This window comes from Ranitomeya imitator, chromosome 4, assembly GCF_032444005.1.
Source record: "Ranitomeya imitator isolate aRanImi1 chromosome 4, aRanImi1.pri, whole genome shotgun sequence".
NCBI lineage: Eukaryota > Metazoa > Chordata > Amphibia > Anura > Dendrobatidae > Ranitomeya > Ranitomeya imitator.
In genome coordinates, this window is record NC_091285.1 from 319,150,259 (window position 1) to 319,175,073 (window position 24,815).

General features: G+C 44.6%; 1 protein-coding gene across 3 annotated transcripts in view; it reads left to right on the forward strand.

Annotated features, from left to right (window-relative positions):
- CPED1 (cadherin like and PC-esterase domain containing 1) overlaps nucleotides 1-24,815 on the forward strand; it is a 486,680-nt gene that overhangs the window by 71,553 nt on the left and 390,312 nt on the right. For 2 of the 3 annotated variants that reach the window (XM_069764871.1, XM_069764872.1), the window contains exon 3: nucleotides 942-1,036. In XM_069764871.1, the coding sequence (XP_069620972.1) occupies nucleotides 942-1,036 (95 nt within the window). Of the gene's footprint in view, nucleotides 1-941; nucleotides 1,037-11,253; nucleotides 11,314-24,815 lie in introns of those variants that run through there. The other variant, XM_069764873.1, reaches the window with a different exon arrangement.

Genomic DNA, 24,815 nt, shown 5'->3' on the forward strand with positions numbered 1-24,815 from the left:
TGGCATGCAAGGTCCCCCATCTCACACCAGCACCTGTCCAGGCCCATTTGAAGTTCGCCAATGACCATCTGGATGATCCAGAGGAGGCATGGGAGACTGTCTTGTGGTCAGATTAGACCAAAATAGAACATTTTGTAATCAACTCCACTTTTTTGGATGAAGAAGAAGGATGAGTACAACCCCAAAAACACTGTCCCAATCGTGTAGTATGGTGGGGGAAACATCATACACATCATACTTTGGGGGTGCTTTTCTGTAAAAGGGGAAAGAAAGGCTGCACAGTATTGAAGGGAGGATGGATGCGGTCATGTATTGCAAGATTTTGGCCAACAACCTACTTTCCTCTGTTAGAGCATTGAAAATGAGTTGTGGCTGGGTCTTCCACCATGACAACGACCTGAAACACTCAAGCAGGGCAACTATGGAGTGGCTCCGTAAGAAGCATTTGAAACTCCTGGACTGGCCTAGCCAGTCTCCAGAGCTGAATCTAATAGGAAATCTTTGGAGGGAGCTGAAACTCAGTGTTGCCCAAAGACAGCCCTAAAACGTGAACAATCTGGAGAAGATCTGTATGGAGGAGTATGGAGGAGTAGGACAAAATCCCTGCTGCAGTGTGTGTTAATGTTCTGTCTCTCACAGTTGAAGTGTACTTGCAATAAAAAATTGAAACCTCTCCATTCTTTGTAGGTGGGAAAACTTGCAAAATCGGCAGTGTATCAAATACTTATTTACCCCACTTTACGTGTATGTGTGTATTATGGTGTATACACATCAGTTCTCACTATTAATGCATAGATGAGTGTTATAGTTGTCTCATATACAGATATCTTTTACAATATGCACTAGTTTTATTATTATTATTTATTATTATTATATTATATTATTATATATTATCATTATTATCAGCATTATTTTAACTTTTTTTTTATTCCTGCTTTAAGGAAGAGATGCCCTTATATATATCTCATTAAATAAAAGTATGGAGGCAAGCTGTGAGGAGAAGCGAGAACTTTTGGAATTTGTACAGTTTACAAAGGTAAGTGCTTTACAATACTTGTTACAGATTTTGTGACCTACACCGAGTTTATATAAACAAAATATATTTATATTATGTTAGTATAGAGCAGGGGTCATCTATCTAGTCTTGAAAATAAGCAAACATCAGATTAGTTTGAAATTCAGCATAAATGTGAGTATAAATAAACAATAAGATTTAATGAAATATACAGTAGTCCTTCTTAAATGTAATTCAAGGCAATTCTTCCCTCTACCTGTGAAATGTTCCCGTGGCATTGGCTGTACCACAACCCCAAAGCATGGTTTATCTACTCCTATGCTTAATGGTTGACAAGTTGTTCTTTTCCAGAAATTCTGTGCCCTTTTTTCTCTTTTCTTTTGCATACTTCTGACGCTGAATTTCATGTTGAAGACGCAGGAGAGGTTTTCGTTTGATGACTCTTCCATGAAGGCCATATTTGTGCAGGTGTTTCTGAACAGTAGAACAATGTACCACAACTTCAGAGTCTGCTAAATCTTTCTTAAGGTCTTTTGCAGTCAAGCGGGGGTCTTGATTTGCCTCTCTAGCAATCCTACGAGCAGCTCTCACTGAAATCTTGCTTCATCTTCCAGACCTTATCTTGACATCCACTGTTCCTGTTCCTGCCATTTCTTAATTACATTTTTTTTCAAATGAAGAAAAGCAACTTGAGAACACTTTGCTATCTTCTTATAGCATTCTCCTGCTTTGTAGGGCCCCACCATTTTCATTTTCAGAGTGGTGCCGGCAGCTGCTTAGAAGAACCCATGGCTGTATTTTAATGGCACAATGTTAGAGGAAGCTTTTTTTTTTAAATAAAGCTGGGGAAATTGTATCATCTGGCCTTTCCTAACGATGATAGTGAACAAGCCATAACCTGTAGAATGTAAGCCCGCAAGGACTGTATCAGTCTGTTATTGTTAGTTTGTTTACTGTATTTGTAATTTGTATGTAACCCCTTCTCATGTACAACAGCATTGAATCAATGGTGCTGTATACACAAATAATAATAATGATAACCCTTGGTCAAAGTTATCTAAGCACACAAATCTCCACGGGTGCCCAAACTCTTATATCGACCCATTTCCCTCTAAGTAATTTTTAAAACAAAAAAAAAAGTATATATATATATATATATATATATATATATATATATATATATATATATATATACAGTACAGACCAAAAGTTTGGACACACCTTTTCATTTAAAGATTTTTCTGTATTTTAATGACTATGAAAATTGTACATTCACACTGAAGGCATCAAAACTATGAATTAACACATGTGGAAGTATATATTTAACAAAGAAAGTGTGAAATAACTGAAATTATGTCTTATATTCTAGGTTCTTCAAAGTAGCCACCTTTTGCTTTGATGACTGCTTTGCACACTTTTGATACAGGAAAGATATATATCTTGGTACCGTGTTAGCCAGTAGATAGAAAAATATTTAGCATTGAGAGTCCTCAGTGGTTGAAACATTTTAATGGCTAACTGAAAAGATGGTAACAAATTGCAAGGTTTCGAGACTACACAGGTGTCTTCATCAGGCAAAGACTAAAAGAAATTCTGAAGAATCACTTTTTTTTCTGTGCTATATTGTGCAACAACAGAGACCCTAATCAGAGGACAATAAAACAATCCTTATCTAAGAATTGGCCCAATATTTATGGACATAACTGTTTATCACTCATGGTAATTCTGCTTCATGTCACCTGTTTTATCCATGGTTTTTCCTTTTTTTCTGTGCTATGTTGTGCATAAATATGTGATTCTTCAGAATTTCTTTTAGTCTTTGCCTGATGAAGAGACCTGTGTAGTCTCGAAAGCTTGCAATTTGTTACCATCTTTTCAGTTAGCCATTAAAAGGTATCAATCACTGAGGACTCTCAATTCTAAATATTTTGCACACTTTTGGCATTCTCTTGATGAGCTTCAAGAGGTAGTCACCGGGAATGGTTTTCACTTCACAGGTGTGCCTGTGTAATAAGTGGGGTTTCTTGCCTTATAAATGGGGTTGAGACCATCAGCTGTGTTGTGCAGAAGTCTGGTGGATACACAACTGATAGTCCTACTGAATAGACTGCTAGAATTTGTATTATGGCAAGAAAAAAGCAGCTAAGTAAAGAAAAACGAGTGGCCATCATTACTTTAAGAAATGAAGGTCAGTCAGTCCGAAAAATTAGGAAAACTTTTGAAAGTGTCGCAAACTGCAGTGGCAAAATCATCAAGCGCTTCAAAGAAACTGTCTCACATGAGGACCGCCCCAGGAAAGGAAAACCAAGAGTCACCTCTGCTTCTGAGGATAAGTTTATCCGAGTCACCTGCCTCAGAAATCGCAGGGTAACAGCAGCTCAGATTAGAGACCAGGTCAATGCCACAGAGTTCTAGCAGCAGACACATCTCTACAACAACTTTTAAGAGGAGACTTTGTGCAGCAGGCCTTCATGGTAAAATAGCTGCTAGGAAACCACTGTTAAGGACAGGCAACAAGCAGAAGAGACTTGTTTGGGCTAAAAAACACAAGGAATGGACATTAGACCAGTGGAAATCTGTGCTTTGGTCTGATGAGTCCAAATTTGAGATCTTTGGTTCCAACTACTGTGTCTTTGTGCGACGCAGAAAAGGTGAACGGATGGACTCTACATGCCTGGTTCCCACCATGAAACATGGAGGAGGTGGTGTGATGGTGTGGGGGTACTTTGCTCGTGACACTGTTGGGGATTTATTGAAAATTGAAGGCATACTGAACCAGCATGGCTACCACAGCATCTTGCAGCGGCATGCTATTCCATCCGGTTTGCGTTTAGTTGGACCATCATTTCTTTTTCAACAGGACAATGACCCCAAACACACCTCAAGGCTGTGTAAGGGCTTTTTGACCAAGAAGGAGAGTGATGGGGTGCTAAGCCAGATGACCTGGCCTCCACAGTCACCAGACCTGAACCCAATCGAGAATGTCTGGGGTGAGCTGGACTGCAGAGTGAAGGTAAAAGGGCCAACAAGTGCTAAACATCTTTGGGAACTCATTCAAGATTGTTGGAAGACCATTCCCAGTGACTACCTCTTGAAGCTCATCAAGAGAATGCCAAGAGTGTGCAAAGCAGTCATCAAAGCAAAAGGTGGCTACTTTGAAAAACCTAGAATATAAGACATAATTTCAATTGTTTCACACTTCTTTTGTTAAATATATATTTCCACATGTGTTAATTCATAGTTTTGATGCCTTCAGTGTGAATGTACAATTTTCATAGTCATGAAAATACAGAAAAATCCTTAAATGAGAAGGCGTGTCCAAACTATTGGTCTGTTCTGTGTATATATATATATATACATATATGTGTGTGTGTATTTATTTATATATATTTGTTTGCCAAAAAAAGGAAATGTGTCATCTTTATCTTTAAGCCTTTTAGAGATCATTTAATTTTCAATATTTAACTTTTCTCAATAACAGTAATTTTTACTAGGGGTGCCAAAACTTTTACATGTCATTGTATACCAGTGTTTTCTTGGGGGTAACTATTTCACAATTTTTCATGCAGTACTGAATTTGATTGCTTTTTCATCCTATAGCTGTCCAATAATATAAATATTAAGGGAAATCAGAGCACATGACAGTCCTATTTTTATACCTTTCTAAAAATATTTATCAATAAGAAGCATTAGCTTACCGTATATACTCGAGTATAAGCCGACCCGAGTATAAGCCGACTCCCCTAATTTTGCCACAAAAAACTGGGAAAACGTATTGACTCGAGTATAAGCCTAGGATAAAAAATACAGCAGCTACCGGTGAACTTCAAAAATAAAAATAGATGCTCCATACTGTTCATTATGGCCCCATAGCTGTGCCATATAGTATGGCCCCATAGCTGTGCCATATAGTGCTCTGCACCGTTCATTATTGCCCCATAGATGTACCATAGAAAGCTGTGCCATATAGTGCTCTGCACCGTTCATTATTGCCCCATAGCTGTGCCATATAGTGCTCTGCACCGTTCATTATTGCCCCATAGCTGTGCCATATAGTGCTCTGCACCGTTCATTATTGCCCCATAGCTGTGCCATATAGTGCTCTGCACCGTTCCTTATTGCCCCATAGCTGTGCCTTATAGTGCTCTGCACCGTTCATTATTGCCCCATAGCTGTGCCATATAGTGCTCTGCACCGTTCATTATTGCCCCACAGCTGTGCCATATAGTGCTCTGCACCGTTCATTATTGCCCCATAGCTGTGCTATATAGTGCTCTGCACCGTTCATTATTGCCCCATAGATGTACCATAGAAAGCTGTGCCATTGCTGCTGCAATAAAAAAAAAAAGCCATACTCACCTCTCTTGCTTGCAGCTCCTCAGCGTCCCGTCTCGGCGTCTCTCCGCACTGACTGTTCAGGCAGAGGGCGGCTCGCACACTATATGTCATCGCTCCCTCTGGCCTGAACAGTCAGTGCAAGACGACGCAAAGACAGAACGGCGCCCGGCGGGTGGAATGCGGACAGGTGAATATGTAATACTTACCTGCTCCCGGCGTTCCGCTCCTTCCCCCGGACAGCTGCTCTTCGGTGCCGCAGCCTCTTCCTCTATCAGCGGTCACCGTTACCGCTCATTAAAGAAATGAATATGTGGCTCCACCCCTCTGGGAGTGGAGTCCATATTCATTACTTTAATGAGTGGTCCCACGTGACCGCTGAACAGGGGAAGAGCTGCGGCACCTGGAGACCGTGGGACAGGTAGGGACAGCGCCAGGAGCCCCGGAAGCAGGTAAGTATGCCACAGCGCCCTCTCCCCCTCACCCGCCGACCCTGCCGCCGACCGTGACTCGAGTGTAAGCCGAGAGGGGCACTTTCAGCCCAAAAATTTGGGCTGAAAATCTCGGCCTATACTCGAGTATATACGGTATATAGAATTTGATCTGGACTTGTCAATATTCAGGAACTGCAATGTTCGTAAGTTAATCATAGACACTAAGCTAAGAGTCAGAATTTCTTCATTAACTCATCTCTCTAGTTGTTGATAGTATGTAGTTTTGGGCACATATTTACCAAAATATTTGTGAGCCTACATTAGGTTTACCATAGATCAATTCTGTTACAGTGACTTTTTCCAATAGGAAATTAAAGGGGTTGTCTACTTTTTGACAACCCCAGCTTAGCGAATTCTGGACCTCAATTAAAATAAAAACAGTGCATACTCCCTTCCAGCAATAATGCAATTCAAGTGATGTCAGTGTTCTCATATGTTTTGTGACATTGTTTTGTCACATGCCAGCTGCAGCCAATGAATGGCTGAAGCTCATCAATATTCCGTCAGGGTGGATATCCGCTGTGATATAATAGTCTCTGATATATAATAGTAATAATGATGAAAATTGGGCAATTAGAATATAAATAATCAGTCAGTAATACCATTTAAAAACTACAAAGAGCTGAATAGAATCTATATCAAAGTAATCAAATCAGCCAAAGTAGAATGTGAATGGCAGATAGCCAAGTAAAGCAAGAAAAGTCCCAAAACTTTCTTTATATACTGTATAAATATACCAAAAAAAACAAAATGGGCCTGCTAAATAATTCTAATGGGGAGTTGGTTATTTAGAGTCAAGAATAGGCAGCATTATAAAATTTGATCTTTAATGCTGCATATACCAAAGAAAATAGGGTGGTGGATGTTATCAATCCCAGTTTTCTGAATAGGTTAACTAATATACTCAGTTACCTAAAGATAGATATGTATACAGCGTCGGACTGGAGCACCTCGGCCCCACCAGGGAAAATCATTCTTGGGGCCCACATTAGCTACATAAAAATAAATACAAGACCACCTGTTGTTTGGTAAAACACGCTAATATCAGGGTATAATATTAGGTAGTACACGTCTTAATTGTGTAGCAGGGGTTGGGGTAATCCCCTCATAGAATATAATGCAGCCCCCTCAAGGAATATAATGCAGCCCCCCTCATGGAAAATAATGCTGCCCCCCTCACGGAATATAATGTAGCCCCCTGTTATGACCTGGTGGTCAGGACAACAATGGACCTGGTGGTTAAGAGCACACGGAATGACCTGATAGTTACTGATAATAAAGGACGAGCTCTGGGACGTGGGAACTCTGCTGACCGCAATCCCTAATCCTATCAAACACACTAGAAATAGCCGTGGATTGCGCCTAACGCTCCCTATGCAACTCGGCACAGCCTAAGGAACTAGCTAGCCCTGAAGATAGAAAAATAAAGCCTACCTTGCCTCAGAGAAATTCCCCAAAGGAAAAGGCAGCCCCCCACATATAATGACTGTGAGTAAAGATGAAAATACAAACACAGAGATGAAATAGATTAAGCAAAGTGAGGCCCGACTTACTGAGCAGACCGAGGATAGGAAAGGTTACTTTGCGGTCAGCACAAAAACCTACAAAAAGACCACGCAGAGGGCGCAAAAAGACCCTCTGCACCGACTCACGGTGCGGAGGCGCTCCCTCTGCGTCCCAGAGCTTCCAGCAAGCAAGACAACAATAAAAATAGCAAGCTGGACAGAAAAATAGCAAACCAAAGAAATACAAGCTGGAACTTAGCTTCTGCTGGGAAGACAGGTCACAAGAACGATCCAGGAGTGAACTAGACCAATACTGGAACATTGACAGGTGGCATGGAGCAAAGATCTAAGTGGAGTTAAATAGAGCAGCCAGCTAACGAATTAACCTCGTCACCTGTGGAAGGAAACTCAGAAAAACAGACCAGAGGAAGTCCATGGACAGAACCAGCCGAAGTACCATTCATGACCACAGGAGGGAGCCCGACAACAGAATTCACAACAGCCCCCCTCACAGAATATAATGCAGCCCCTCATAGAATATAGTGCAGCCCCCCTCATAGGGTATAATGCAGCACCCCACAAAATATAATACAGCCCCCTCATAAGGTATAATACAGCGCCCCCATATAATATAATGTAGCACCCTCATATGGTATAATGCAGCCCCCTCATACAGTGTAATGCAGCCCCTCCACACAGCACATAATGTAGCCCCCTCAGAGTACAATGTAACCCCTTCATAAGGTATAATGCAGCCCCCCATAGAATATACTGTAGCCCCCTCAAAGGGCATAATGCAGCCCCCTCATACAGTATTATGTAGCCACCCGGAATATAATATAGCCCCTTGAGAGACTATTTTAGCCCCCACACAGAATATATTGCTGCCCCCCACAGAATATAATGTAGCCCCCTCAAAGTATAACACAGCCCCCCTCTTAGGGTATAATGCAGCCCCCCTCTACCTCCATCATTGTCCTCATCACCACCTCCATCATTACCTTCTCACCCACAACCCCTATCATTGCCCATTCCACCACCACCATCATTGCCTCCTCCCTCACCACCATTGTCCTTTCCACCACTACCATCATTTTCCTTTCCACCACCTCCATCATTGCTTTCTTCCCCACCACCCCATCATTGCCCATTCCACCACCTCCATCATTGCCTCCTCCCTCACCACCATTGTCCTTTCCACTTCTACCATCATTGTCCTTTCCACCACCCCATCATTGCCCATTCCAATACCTCCATCATTGCCTCCTCCATCACCAGCACCATCATTGTCCTTTCCACCACAACCATAATTGCCTTCTCCCCACCACCCATCATTTTCCATTCCACCACCTCGGTTATTGCCTCCTCCCCCACCACCCCATCATCCTTTCCACCAACACCAACATTGCCTTCTCCTCCACCATTCCCATCACTGCTCTCTCCATCACCCACATAACATTCTTTAGGAGGTGTGAGAAACCCCTCAACAGTCTTTTAGGGAGCCAGGTCCCAAGTATTGTTTTTAGCTGTGCTTCAAGGAATTAACTAGTCTGTACAGGGACCAGGAGGATTTAGGTGCTGCTTCACACTGTAATAGGTCTTCCTTACTTTTGTTACCGTGTGTGAATGTGTCACATTCTTAACACACATATGTGCAACCACCATTGGAACCATTTTGCTTCTTATTACTGTGATTTCCCATTGGGTCATGAACCTCTGATAATAGTTGTACATAGTCATCTAAATTAATATATAATCCTAGCAAAGTTTGTTTTTTTCTCCTTTGATGCTGGTCAATCAAACCATGGTCGTGTCCACAGAGAAAATCTGTGTTATATATGCCCAGTTGGTTGAAGGGAAAATTTGCAACATTATTACCAGGTGGCATATATTTAGAACAGAGGGTAACAGAATAAAATGAGTACTGAGTTTAAATGTAAAATGTGGTAGAAAGCAGTGGCGTAGGAAGGGGGGTGCGGGGGGGGGGGCGGTCCGCCCCGGGCGGCACAATGCTGGGGGCGGCCGGCGCTGCAGGAGAAGAAGATAAAAAAAAAAAAAAAAAAAAAGACGCCCCTTTAAATCTTCGGGCGGCGCCGTCCGCCGCCACGACCAGGGCCAGCTCCCCCCACCCCCGGGTCCCGCCCCCGCCCCCGCCCCCCGCTCTAATACTCACCTCTCCTGGTTCCTGCGGCTTCAGCGTCCTCTGACTCTGCGACGTCTCAGAGCAGAGGGCGCGATGACGTCACTACTGTGCGCGCCGCTCTGCCTCTCTGTCCTGAGCGTCGCAGAGCCGGAGAGACGCTGACTGCACCGGACCTGCGCTGGGAACGGGAGAGGTGAGGATTTTACTTTTTTTTTTTTTTCTTTATTTCTGACTGTCTGGGGCTGGGGCAATGCTGGAGACCATGGGGCAGAATGCTGGACACACTGGGGCAATACAGGAGACCATGGGGCAGATTGCTGGACACACTGGGGCAATACAGGAGACTATGGGGCAGATTGCTGGACACACTGGGGCAATACAGGAGACCATGGGGCAGATTGCTGGACACACTGGGGCAATACAGGAGACCATGGGGCAGATTGCTGGACACACTGGGGCAATACAGGAGACTATGGGGCAGATTGCTGGACACACTGGGGCAATACTGGAGACCATGGGGCAGAATGCTGGACACACTGGGGCAATACTGGAGACCATGGGGCAGAATGCTGGACACACTGGGGCAATACTGGAGACCATGGGGCAGAATGCTGGACACACTGGGGCAATACTGGAGACCATGGGGCAGAATGCTGGACACACTGGGGCAATACTGGAGACCATGGGGCAGAATGCTGGACACACTGGGGCAGTACAGGAGACTATGGGGCAGAATGCTGGACACACTGAATACTGGAGACCATGGGGCAGAGCTCAGGACACATTGAGGCAATGCTGGAGACCCTGGGGCAGACTTCTGGACATACTGGGGCAATACTGGAGACCATGGGGCAGATTGCTGGACACACCGGGGCAATACTGGAGACCATGGGGCAGAATGCTGGACACACTGGGGCAATACAGGAGACCATGGGGCAGATTGCTGGAGACCATGGGGCAGAATGCTGGACACACTGGGGCAGTACAGGAGACTATGGGGCAGATTGCTGGAGACCATGGGGCAGAATGCTGGACACACTGGGGCAGTACAGGAGACTATGGGGCAGAATGCTGGACACACTGGGGCAATACTGGAGACCCTGGGGCAGATTGCTGGACACACTGGGGCAATACTGGAGACCCTGGGGCAGATTTCTGGACACATTGAGGCAATGCTGGAGACCCTGGGGCAGACTTCTGGACACACTGGGGCAATGCTGGACACTGGGGCAGATTGCTGGACACACTGGGGGTAATATACTGGACACACTGGGGCAATGCTGGACACTGGGGGTAATATGCTGGACACACTGGGGGCAGGACTTGAGGCATGGGCAGAATGTAGATACGGGGCATGATTGGAGACACGGGGCAGGATTGGATCATGGGGCAGGACGGATACGATGGAGGCTGGTGGGGCAGGATGGGGAGATCATATGGGGTAGAATGGATACTCATGAGGGCAGGATACGACAACATATGGCTGGAGCCAGGAATGAGATAAACGGGGCCAGGGTGGGGAATATTATTACCATAGGGGATAATTAAGGGATATTGTTACTGCAGTGATGTATTTATTTTATTTTTTGAGTATACTGTTTTAAATGGGGGGGCGGTCCTGTTACTGTGCAGAGTGACACTATATCACCTTTTTTTCTTCATGTGGTGTAATGTAGAAGTTGTGAAAAATTAAGTAATGTGTTCTGCAAGCGGAGCTCGAGATAACTGTGTTATTTCCTGCAGAAACGAGTCCTGGCTGGAAGGAATGATGGCGGTCTGTGCTGGATGAAAGATGAAGGACTTCACCTAGAGACGTCACTGGTGAGTCAGTGTTACCTATACACTGACACTATACACTGTATACTATATAGAGGTCCTGTGTATAATGTCACCAGTGATCTCTGTATTACCTCTACACAGACACTGCATACTAAGTACAGATCTCCTGTGAATACTGGCACTTATGGTGATAGTATTGTGGTTTTTTTTTTTATTACTGATCAGTATTGTAGTATTCAGTCACTATGTGGTGGTAATATGTGGTCTGGAAATGGTGCGGTGGTATTTGTCCCTTGTATGTAGTATTATTCGGTCACTATGTGGCCTGGTCATGGTGTGGTGGTATTAAGTCACAGGTGTGGCATGTGGGGGTGACACCATTAGGCCCAGTTTAAGTTCTACAAAACAGGAAAACCATTTTTGGTAACCTTTGTGTGTATTGAGCTGGAGGGGGGGGAATGGGGGGGGGGCGCCAAACTCGGGAACAGCCCCGGGCGGCAAAAGCTCTAGCTACGCCTCTGGTAGAAAGACACCTAATTATATCCCATCAAGGCCGCGAAGCAAAAGCATAAGAAAACCGAAAAAACTACCCTTCACACAAGGCCAAATAGTAAAAAATGCAAATATATCTTTATTGAACGACAGATAATAACCATTAAAAACAAGGCAGATACAAGAATTTGTTCTCTTGCACTTGTGGTATCTGCCTTATTAATGGTTATCTGTCGATCAATAAAGATATATTTGCATTTTTTACTATTTGGCCTTGTGTGAAGGGTTGTTTTTTCGGTTTTCTCTGTAAAATGGGGTGGCAAAACAATCGAACCAGAAGGAGCACCTCCATATCTGATATTACAAATTGTAATAACACTGTTGAAAATATACAGTGGTATGGTAAAATAGAGTGGTGTGAGGATTCATGATGATGTAGAACATCGTCAGTGTGAAGGCTTTTCTTTTTATCTTTGCGGACTGCTTATGGGAAGGTCAAGGTGGGAGGAAGATAAAGCAGAAGTCAGTAGCTGCATGCTACTGGAGGGGTTAGGAAGAGAAGGCGGCTGGCCAGCAGCTAAGTAGTAACTGTAGAAATACCTCAGTGTTAAATGTCTTACATTATGTAATAATGTTAAAGCATCCAGCTTTTGGACAACTCTTCGGAAAATTAATCTGCTTCTAATTTTGCAAGATTATGGGTGTGACTGGGTCATAGGAAGGAAAATATGATTAATCTAATGTCTTAGTAAAAACAAATTTTACATTAGTCACTTGTAAAAAGAGTCGAACTATACAACGGAGAAAAGGCGTCTACATATCTTACAGGATAGATCAACTTTGCCCCCCCACCCCATTCTTATCACTGACTTCAGATAAAAACAATCTTTGGATACGAGGCTCTTTTTCACAATCATTACTAGATTTAGGGCCTGATCTGTTATTGCATTTTCTCTTTTTTGTCTTGTTTTTGTAGCTCTTTGGCTGTTTTAAAATTGAGGCTAATTCTTCTTTTAATTTTTTAAAGTCTATTTTACATGTGTTCGCAGTTGCTTTTTATGTTTTGCAATTGTGAGTTGAGATATTTTTGGCTGATCCATCAGCTGCAACTCTTTAAAAAGTCCCAACATTTTGCACTAATGTCCTCAAGTCCAAACCCTGAAGTGATTTTCTGCACGCCAGTAATTGTGGCAGAAATTGACGCCATTTTTTTAAATATTCGACTATTTGGCTGCAAAACAGGTCTAAGACAAAAATAAAGATTTTTTGTCTTTTCCGTTATATTGAAGAATTTGACCCCTGTGAACTGTCGTGAAGGGATCAAATACCATTCTATAAGTTGCTGCCCATTGCTCCAACATATCAAGAGCCTTTTGAATCCTTTCTCTGTCTTCCCTAGTGTTAGCTATTAGTGATGAGCGAATATACTCGTTACTCGAGAGTTCCCGAGCACGCTTGGGTGTCCTCCGAGTATTTTTTAGCGCTCAGAGATTTAGATTTCATCGCCTCAGCTGAATAATTTACAGCTATTAGCTAGGCTAAGTACATGTGAGGGTTGACTGGTTGCTAGGGAATCCCCACATGTAATCAAGCTGACTAATAGCTGTAAATCATTCAGCTGCAGTGAAGAAAACTAAATCTCCGAACACTAACAAATACTCGGAGGACACCTGAGCGTGCTCGGGAAATCTTGAGTAACGAGTATATTCGCTCATCACTATTAGCTATCCCTCTCATCTTTGCATCATCTGCAAATTTAATTAGTTTACCTTCAGTTACCTTATCTAGATAATTTATAAAAATGTTAAACACTGGGGCCAGAACAGAGCCTTGTAGTACACCACTTGAAACACTCTTCCAATTGGATGTGCAACCATTTATTACGACTCTTTGAGTACGATCACTGAGTCAGTTATGAATCCATCTAACTGTAACCTTGTCAATCCCATACTTTGATCATTTTTTAAATAAGGATAGTGTGAAACAATTTATCAAATGCTTTGCTGAAGTCGAGATATACTTACTGCATTTCACTGATTCACCCAGTCAGTGATTCCTTCATAGAAGGAATTTAGATTAGTCTGGCATGACTTGTTTGCTACAAACCCATTCTGGCTCTGGTTAGTTACTATATTCTTATCCAAGTACTTACGTACTGTTTAATAATTTGTTCAAAGATTTTTCTTGATATAGAAGTAAGGCTCACTGTTAGGGGTCGAGTTCCCGCTTCTGCACAGGGGGAATCTCGGGCCGTTTCTGCTGCGGTCTCCCATTCTTCTCCTGCCGCAGTGGAACCTGCTCAGCACAGACGTCGGTCCTTGCGTCTGGCTCAGTCTCACTCTGTGCTTAGGCTTGCTGTTGCTTTTCCAGCTTTTGCCTTTAAAGCCAGTGTTGGGCAGCAGCGAGCGGAGGCTTTTGGGACTAAGTCCTGCTTTTTCCATTCTGAGCATGCCCAGGGTGAGATCTCCTGTTGGAGATCGAGGGTCACATGCTCAGATGCTGCAGCGGTTCCCATTGGTCCTCCTGGAAGGTCCTGAAGGTGCTAACTTCTGTGGCAGCTTCCCATTGGTCCTTTATTTGAAGGTCCTGAACGTGCTGCAGCTATATAAGCTTCGCATGACCGCACGGCCATGCGCTAGTGTACATTTGTATACGACGTGTGTTTGTTGTGAGTGCAAGCCGTTCATTAAATACCCCTACCCTAATGTATGACTGTTCTCGTAAGGAGTATGGCTGCTACCTAGTGCCGACTAACCACTCAACGTGTTCCACACGAATCAGCGTCTATTGCTGTGACCGCCAGTGCGGTGCCACGCGCCAGTAGTGCGCTTCCTAACCCACGTCTGGGTGCTTGGTGGTGTCTGCCAGCACGGCACAGTTCTCACTTCGGTGCTCTAAAAATATTCCTATTGTTACTTAATACACCCAGTTGCGGTGTTGAGCGCTATTAGTCTAAACGGACTTCTACCCCGAGTCTTGGGACTGAGTTTGGTGACTCTTAGCTCGCGCTCTTTAGTGCGGTATTGCGGTCCTGTGACTTAACAGGGTTCGCTTCCACTGCCATATAGCGCTGCCATTTACTAGCAGCAGGTTTTCACCTGCACGGTGGACCCCGGACTGCGAACGCACCTATTAATATTTCATCTTATACTTGGTGCGTTCCGCCAGTCCTAACACTCACTATCCTGTAATTTCCTAACTCCATCTTCTTTCATTTTTTGAAGATAGGGACAACATTGGCCCTTTTCCAATCTTCTGGGACTTCTCTTATTTTCCAGGAATTTCAAAGTGGTTCTGCAACTTCCTCTATCTCTTTCATTACCCTAGGATATAATTCATCTGGACCAGGAGATTTAAATTCATTTAAATTAGCTAAGTGTTCCCTCACCATCTCTCTGTTTATAGATAGTGTGAATTCTTTTATTCCTTTGATGGCACCGTGAAGATCAGTTTAATGTTAGAATTGCTTTCTTAGAGAACACAGACACAAAATAGGAATTTAAAAGATTTGCCATCTCAATATCATTTTTGACCTCTTAACTAGTGTTGAGCGATACCTTCCGATATCCAGAAGTATCGGATTGGATCGGCCGATATCCCAAAAATATCGGATATCACCAATACCGATACCCGATACCAATGCAAGTCAATGGGACACAAATATCGGAATGTAAATAAGCCCTTTCTGTCCTTCTACATCCTGTTCCGGAGGGGGGAAGAGTGTGGCCGGTGCATGGGTGGACACTGTGCGTGTCTATGTGTGCGGGCGGTGTCTGTGCGGGCCTGCCGGGGATCTGTACAGGCCTCTCGGGCTCTGTGCGTGCCTGCCGGGGTCTGTGCGTGCCTGCCGGGGTTCTGTTTTTTGGCTGCCGGGGGTCTGTGTGTGCACGGGGTCTGTGCATGCCTGTCGGGGCTCTGTTCGGGCTGCCGGGGCTCTGTGCGTGCCTGCCGGGGCTCTGCAGGCTGCTGGGGGTCTGTGTGTGCCTGCCGGGGCTCTGTGTGGGCTGCCGGGGGTCTGTGCGTGCCTGCTGGGGGTCTGTGCGGGCTGCCAGGGGTCTGTGTGTGTCTGCCGGGGCTATGTGTGGGCTGCTGGGGCTCTGTGCGTGGCTGCCGGGGCTCTGCGTGGCTGCCAGGGCTCTGTGCAGGCTGCCGGGCCTCTGTGCGGGCTGCCGGGGGTCTGTGCGGGCCTGCCGGGGCTCTGTGCGGGCTGGCGGGGCTCTGTGCGGGCTGCCAGGGCTCTGTGCGGGCTGCCGGGGGTCTGTGCGTGTGTGCAGGCATCGTCCAATAGGACTACAAGTCCCATCGGACGATGCATGCTACTTTGACAGTGATTGACACATTAGCCAATGATGGGACAGTAGTAGTCCCATCATCTGGCTCATGTGTTGAATGAAAAAAAACATACATACAACATACATACTACATACATATAAGTCTAAGTTCACATTAGCGTTGCGCCGCTGTTGCGTCGGCGACGCAGCGGCGACGCAGCGGCGACGCGCCCCTATGTTTAACATAGGGGACGCGTGCGTCTTTTTGGTTGCGTTTTTCGCCACGTGCGTCGTTTCCGACGCTGGCGTCGGACGCACGAAAACGCTACAAGTTGCATTTTCTGTGCGTCCGATTTTGGTCAAAAACGACGCACGTGTCGCAAAACGCGCGCGTTTTTGCGCGCGTTTGCGCGCGTTTTTCGATGCGTCGTGCGTTGCGTCGCCGACGCAGGGCGGCGCAACGCTAGTGTGAACGTACCCTAACATACATACTACATACATACTACACACAGTACATTCATACATTACATACAATACATACATATAGACTTACAGTACATTAAACATAGAGTACATACTCACCATTACTTGTCATTTTGATCCCCGAAGCCAGTATCACCTGTAAAAAAGATTAAAATAACAAACAACCAATATACTCCTTGTCCGCAGAAATCCACGAGTGTCCCACGACGATCTCCCGTGGAGACCGGCAGCATCAGCTGATGCGACCACTCTCCAGGGGCTCCAGGAACACAATGATGGGAGGAAGGTATCCTTCCCCACTGTATTCCTCTGCCGCTGTAAAAAAATAGTCCCTAGTCTCACTTTTGGCATTGCTGTGTGAGAAATTTTCCCATGCAGCAATTGCCATAAAGTGAGACTTTGAACTATAGTAACCTCAGTGATGCACTGCAGGAGCCATTGTCTCCTGTCAGTGTGTCACTGAAGGTCCTATAGAGCAGTGACATCACCCGATGTCACTGTTTTATAGGGGAGATCGTCGTGGGACACTCGTTATTAATTGGACTACGGCGGACAGGTAGTATACGGTTTATTATTTTACGTCTTTTGCAGGCGCTGAAGTATGGTAAGTATGGTTAAATGAATAATAAAATACTTTTTCCTAATGTGTGTGTGTTTTATTAACCCTTTATTACTATTGGATTAATAATGGATAGGCGTCTTATTGACGCCTCTCCATTATTAACCTGGCTTAATAATTAATAATTAACCCCTTATTACCCCATATCCCACCGCTACACGGGAGTGGGAAGAGAGGGGTTAAAGTGCCGGAATTGGCGCATCTTACAGATGCACCATTTCTGGGGTGGCTGCGGACTGGTATTTGTAGCCGGGGGGGCCAATATCCATGGCCCCTCTCTAGGCTTTGAATATCAGCCCACAGCTGTCTGCGAAGCCTTTCTGGCTATAAAATATAGGGGGACCCCACGTCATTTTTTGGGGGGATCCCCCTATTTTAATAGCCAGTAAAGGGTACGCAGACAGCTGCGGGCTGATATTCATAGCAGGCTACAAATATTGGCCCCCGGCCGTCGGCTTTCCCCCTCTGGCGCACAAAATTGCGCGGGACCAACGCTGTTTTTTTTTTCGTTGTTGTGTTTTTTAAAATTAAACGCTCATTAAGGCCTCTTTCACACTTGCGTCAGTACGGGTCCGTTGCTATGCGTCGGGCCGACGTACCGACGCACGTTGTGAAATTTGTGCATGACGTGGGCAGCAGATGCAGTTTTTCAACGCATCCACTGCCCATTCTGAAGTCCGGGGAGGATGGGGCGGAGTTTCAGCCGTGCATGCGTGGTAGAAAAAATAGCACGACAGACGCGACGTGTGGCCATCCGTCGCGATCCGTCGCTAATACAAGTCTTCGGGTAAAAAACGCATCCTGCGAGCACATTTGCAGGATCCGTTCTTTTCTGCCGGATACGTTCTTTTCTGCCGGATCTGTTTTTTACCGCCATGGATATTGCCCCCCCCCGGCTACAAATACCAGTTTGCAGCTGCCCCAGAAATGGCGCATCTGTAAGATGCGCCAATTCTGGCACTTAGCCCCTCTCTTCCCACTCCCGTGTAGCAGTGGGATATGGAGTAATAAGGGGTTAATGTCACCTTGCTATTGTAAGGTGACATTAAGCCGGGTTAATAACTGAGAGGCGTCAATAAGACGCCTATCCATTATTAATCCAATAGTAATAAAGGGTTAATAAAACACACACATTAGGAAAAAAGTATTTTAATATTCTTCATTTAACCATACTTACCATACTTTAGCGCCTGCAAGAAACATAAAATAATAAACCGTATACTACCTGTCCGCCGTAGTCGTAGTCGTAATATGCAGTATGTATGTAGTATGTATGTAGTATTTATTTATTTATTTTTTTTTACATTCAACACATTAGCCGGATGATGGGACTACTACTGTCCCATCATTGGCTAAATTGTCAATCACTGTCACCGTAGCAGGCATTGTCTGGCAACCCACACAGAGCCCCAGGAGCCACGCACAGACCCCCGGCAGCCCGCACAGAGCCCCGGCAGGCACGCACAGAGCCCCAGCAGCCCATACAGAGCCCTGGCAGGCACGCACAGAGCCCCAGCAGCCCACACAGAGCCCCGGCAGGCACGCACAGAGCCCCGGCAGGCATGCACAGACCCACGGCAGCCCACACAGAGCCCCGGCAGGCACGCACAGAGCCCCGGCAGGCACGCACAGAGCCCCAGCAACCCACACAGAGCCCCGGCAGGCACGCACAGAGCCCCAGCAGCCCACACAGAGCCCCAGCAGGCACGCACAGACCCTCGGCAGCCCGCACAGAGCCCCGGCAGGCACGCACAGACCCCTGGCAGCCCGCACAGAGCCCCGGCAGGCACGCACAGACCCCCAGCAGCCCGCACAGACCCCCAGCAGCCCGCACAGAGCCCGAGAGGCCCGTACAGATCCCCAGCAGGCCTGTACAGACCCCCCAGCAGCCCACACAGAGCCCCAGCAGGGCCGCACAGAGGCCCGGCAGGCACGCACAGACCCCCACGGTCACGCACAGACCCCGCCCGCACACACAGACACGCAGTCTTCACCCTCACTCCGCCCACACTCCATTATAGTGCATCATTGCAGTATGCAAACTTCCGATTCCGGTATCCGATATCGCAAAAAGTATCAGAACTTGGTATCGGAATTCCGATACAGCGATTATCGGCCGATACCCGATATTTGCAGTATCTGAATGCTCAACACTACTCTTAACCCTTTTCATCCTATCAAATTCCTATAGTGTCTTTGACTTATTTTTGCTTTTGACATACCCCTAAAATCATTTTTATTGCTTTTGGTCTCCCTTGCAAACCTCGCTTCATTACTGGCTTTAGTTCTTCTACCGCTTGCCCTGCATTCCTTGCAAACAGCATCATTTTATTCTTTAGATATGCGCACACTTTCCATTTGATATACATTTCTTTTTTTTTTCTTTTTCAGCAAATGATTCCAGTTCTTATTTCTTTTCTGGATTTTTACTGATTGTGCAGTGAGAATTTCATGTAGCAAAATCTCCCATACTTCTTGGATATTTCTGTCCTTTAGAACACCCAGCCATTAGACCTTTCCTACCCTCTTTCTGAGTCCATTAAAATCTTCCTTTCTGAAGTCCAACTTTAAAGTCTTCCTCCTAGCAGGTCTTCTTCCTCTTGTAATTAAATTTCGAGGATAGCATGATTGCTGCCTCCTAAATTCCCAGCCACCTTTACTTCCTCAACCATTTCCTCCCTGTTGATAAGAATTGTGATGCTAGTCACTTCTCACGGTCAAGCCATGAGTCAGAATGGTTAAGGAGTCCAAGGTCAGAAGCCAGGAGGGTACGTCATAAACAGGAGGAAGAGACAAAAGCATTGTCAGGTAACGTTCTGAGGTCAGAATATCAGGAGGATAACGGATCAGAGCAGAAGGGGTTAAACAGATGGATTGTCATAATGAAGTCCAAGGTCAAGCAACAAAAGATCAAGCATACAGAACTCAAGTCACAGGAAGCACAAACCTCAGTAGCTGAATGTAGATCTGGCAGAGCTCTAGGAGAAACAGCTCAGTTAAGTAGCATGGGAATCACCTGAGACAATGAACACTTGGAGAAAGACAACATCTCCCAGTCTCAGATTGGATAGTCGAGCTGTCAATCAACACTGCCAGCTCAGCATGCCCCTGTACCAGATTGGATGGCCATGCTGTCAGTCAAAGTATTGACAGCTTCAGCATGCCCCTGTACCAAATTGGACGGCCGAGCTGTCAGTAACTGCATCCCAGACACACTGAGGGGTAAAACCGTGACAAGAATTAAAGAACAAGATGTCAGATCCTCTTGTTCTCTTCTACCTTTTAAAAGATAACGTTGTCAGGTATATGAGTACTAGTGAAATGAGGACTAGTGGGTGGTAAAGGCACCTTTTGAGAGCTTGCTCACACTTGCGTTGATTCTCTCTTGTGAGAGAATCGGGCCTATTATGCTAATGACATGTCCCTCAAACTCTATCAGAGTTTGTTCCTAGTGTCTTCTGAGTGTGATCCGATTCTCTCGTATAACGGAATCGCAACACAGGAGCGAAGAAGACGGAGAACTTAATTTATCCATCATCTCTATTGTCTCTGTGAGTGTAGATCAGACTGCACTTAGATTTCATCCATGTGAAGTCCAATGTTTTATTTGCACCCTTCCTACAGCAAAAACAACTGTCTCTGAAAGTTTAAGCTGCCAGACCCAAAATGTGTCAACCCTTGTAAGACCCAGTTCACACAAGAGATCTCTTGTGCTTTTTGAAAGGGCAAAAATACAACTTCCAAATACACACATTTTCTACAGATTCGGGTTAAGGAACATTGCAGTTATCTCGCTTATGACCTATGACCTACATTTTCCTCATTAGTGACCAAGGGAAGTATAAATCTGCTCAGGAGCAGAACCTGCTTCATATTAGGCAGATGCCAGGTTGTATTAACCTTCATACCAGGCAGATACAGGCTGTGCCAATCTCTGACAGTGGCATTTAAATGACGTAATTGCCGATTTGCACACACACCAGATCTCATTGTCCTCTGTGAAGTGATCTCATGGAACCAATGGGTTACCATGGCAGGTTTGGGACTGCTGGAGTCCCCTGTTACTGCCATCTTAGTTCTTCTGTGAAGCTCACCCACAGACATGGCTTCATAAGAGACCGCAATTTTACTATACAGTGTAAGCGACCGAACAATTGTAGTTTCAAATCCCCTAAGTGGACTAACAAAATAAACTAACAATGGAAAACTGTTTTAAAAAATGTGGAAAAAAATTGTATACAAATTTAAATGACCCATTTTATCACTTCAAAAATATATTTTTAAAATAGGCATAAAAAGAAATCCTTGTGCAAACATCTCGATCAACAAACTTTTTTTTTTTTTTTTTTTTACAAAAATGACAAGTTTGGTATCACCGTCATCATGTTACCTTAAAGAATAGTTTTGACAAGTTATTTTTACCACACAGTGAATGCCATAAAATTAACCACCAGCCCCAGTCTTCACCGGAAAGTTTCCTGGCATATACAGTGGGGCAAAAAAGTATTTAGTCAGTCAGCAATAGTGCAAGTTCCACCACTTAAAAAGATGAGAGGCGTCTGTAATTTACATCATAGGTAGACCTCAACTATGGGAGACAAACTGAGAAAAAAAAATCCAGAAAATCACATTGTCTATTTTTTAACATTTTATTTGCATATTATGGTGGAAAATAAGTATTTGGTCAGAAACAAAATTTCATCTCAATACTTTGTAATATATCCTTTGTTGGCAATGACAGAGGTCAAACGTTTTCTGTAAGTCTTCACAAGGTTGCCACACACTGTTGTTGGTATGTTGGCCCATTCCTCCATGCAGATCTCCTCTAGAGCAGTGATGTTTTTGGCTTTTCGCTTGGCAACACGGACTTTCAACTCCCTCCAAAGGTTTTCTATAGGGTTGAGATCTGGAGACTGGCTAGGCCACTCCAGGACCTTGAAATGCTTCTTACGAAGCCACTCCTTCGTTGCCCTGGCGGTGTGCTTTGGATCATTGTCATGTTGAAAGACCCAGCCACGTTTCATCTTCAATGCCCTTGCTGATGGAAGGAGGTTTGCACTCAAAATCTCACGATACATGGCCCCATTCATTCTTTCATGTACCCGAATCAGTCGTCCTGGCCCCTTTGCAGAGAAACAGCCCCAAAGTAGGTATTGTGTTTGATGGATGCAACTCAGTATTCTTTTTCCTCCAAACACGACAAGTTGTGTTTCTACCAAACAGTTCCAGTTTGGTTTCATCAGACCATAGGACATTCTCCCAAAACTCCTCTGGATCATCCAAATGCTCTCTAGCAAACTTCAGACGGGCCCGGACATGTACTGGCTTAAGCAGTGGAACACGTCTGGCACTGCAGGATCTGAGTCCATGGTGGCGTAGTGTGTTACTTATGGTAGGCCTTGTTACATTGGTCCCAGCTCTCTGCAGTTCATTCACTAGGTCCCCCCGCGTGGTTCTGGGATTTTTGCTCACCGTTCTTGTGATCATTCTGACCCCACGGGGTGGGATTTTGCGTGGAGCCCCAGATCGAGGGAGATTATCAGTGGTCTTGTATGTCTTCCATTTTCTAATTATTGCTCCCACTGTTGATTTCTTCACTCCAAGCTGGTTGGCTATTGCAGATTCAGTCTTCCCAGCCTGGTGCAGGGCTACAATTTTGTTTCTGGTGTCCTTTGACAGCTCTTTGGTCTTCACCATAGTGGAGTTTGGAGTCAGACTGTTTGAGGGTGTGCACAGGTGTCTTTTTATACTGATAACAAGTTTAAACAGGTGCCATTACTACAGGTAATGAGTGGAGGAAAGAGTAGACTCTTAAAGAAGAAGTTACAGGTCTGTGAGAGCCAGAAATCTTGATTTTTTGTTTCTGACCAAATACTTATTTTCCACCATAATATGCAAAAAAAATGATAAAAAAACAGACAATGTGATTTTCTGGATTTTTTTTTCTCAGTTTGTCTCCCATAGTTGAGGTCTACCTATGATGTAAATTACAGACGCCTCTCATCTTTTTAAGTGGTGGAACTTGCACTATTGCTGACTGACTAAATACTTTTTTGCCCCACTGTATGTCAAGCGTATCTATATTGTTCTTGTTCTGGAAGACTCTGGGATACAGGTGCTTTTCACAAAATTAGAATGTCATCAAAAAGTTAGTCTATTTCAGCTCTCCAATACTAAAAGTGAATCTCATATATTACATAGAGTCATTACAATCAGAGTGATCTATTTCAAGTGTTTATTTCTGTTAATGTTGATGATTATGGCTTACGGCCAATGAAAAGTCATTATCTCAGTAAATTAGAATAATTAACAATAAAAACCTGCTTAGGCTTCCTAAGCATTTAAAAATATGCCTTAGTCTGTGTCAGTAGGCTCCACAATCATGGGGAAGACTGATGACTTGACAGATGTCCAGAAGGCAGTCATTTACACACTCCACAAGGAGGGTAAGCCACAAAAGGTCATTGCTAAAGAAGCTGGCTCTTCACAGAGTGCTGTATTCAAGCATATTAATGGAAAGCTGAATGGAAGGAAAAAGTGTGGTAGAAAAAGGTGCACAAGCAATCGGGATAACCGCAGACTTGAAAGGATTGTTATGAAAAGGCCATTCAAAAATTTGAGGAAGATTCACAAGGAGTGGACTGCTGCTGGAGTCATTACTTCAAGAGCCACCATACACAGACCTATCCAGAACATGGGCTACAAGTGTCGCATTTCTTGTATCAAGCCACTCATGACCAATAGACAGCAGCAGAAGCGTCTTACCTGGGCTGAGGAGAAAAAGAACTGGACTGTTGCTCAGTGGTCCAAGGTGTTGTTTTCAGATGAAAGTACATTTTGCATTTCATTTGGAAATCAAGGTCCCAGAATCTGGAAGAAGAGTGGAGAGGCACACAATCCAAGCTGATTGAGGTCTAGTGTGAAGTTTCCACAATCAGTGATGGTTTGGGGAGCCATGTCATCTGCTGATGCAGGTCCACTGTGTTATATCAAGACCAAAGTCAGTGCAGCTGTCTACCAGGAAATTTTAGAGCATTTCATGCTTCCCTCTGCCGGCAAGCTTTTTGGAGATGGCCTTGATTGGCCATCAAACGCGCCTGACCTTGGTATTGCCAAGAGGAAGATGAGAGACACCAGACCCAACAATGCAGATGAGTTGAAAGCTGCTATCAAAGAAAGCTGGGCTTCCATAACACCTCAGCAGGGCCACAATCTGATCAGGAGGCTGCCAAGAGGCCTGCAGCAACATTAAAGAAACTGCAGTTATTTCTACAAAGTACTGGTTGTGTACTGCATGTGACAACAATTTCCCTTATTCCACATGTCTGACCTGTGGGGTTGGATGTTAAAATGGATGCCTTTTCTTACAAAGAAAAACATTCAAGCCCAGTTATACTTTGCCAAAATATGCATCAAGTTTGCCAAAGGCATGTGGGAAAACGTGTTATGATCTGTTGAAACCAAGGTTGAACTGATGGCCATAATTCTAAAAAGTATGTTTGGCACAAAGCCAACAATGCGTTTCACCAAAAGAGCACCATACCCACAGTTAAGCATGGTGAAGGCGCCATTATGCTTGGGGGCTGTTTTTGACAGCTGGAACTTGAACTTTAATCAATGTGGAAGGAAGTATGAACAGTTCCAAATATTATTCAATTTTGCATCAAAACCTTTAAGTT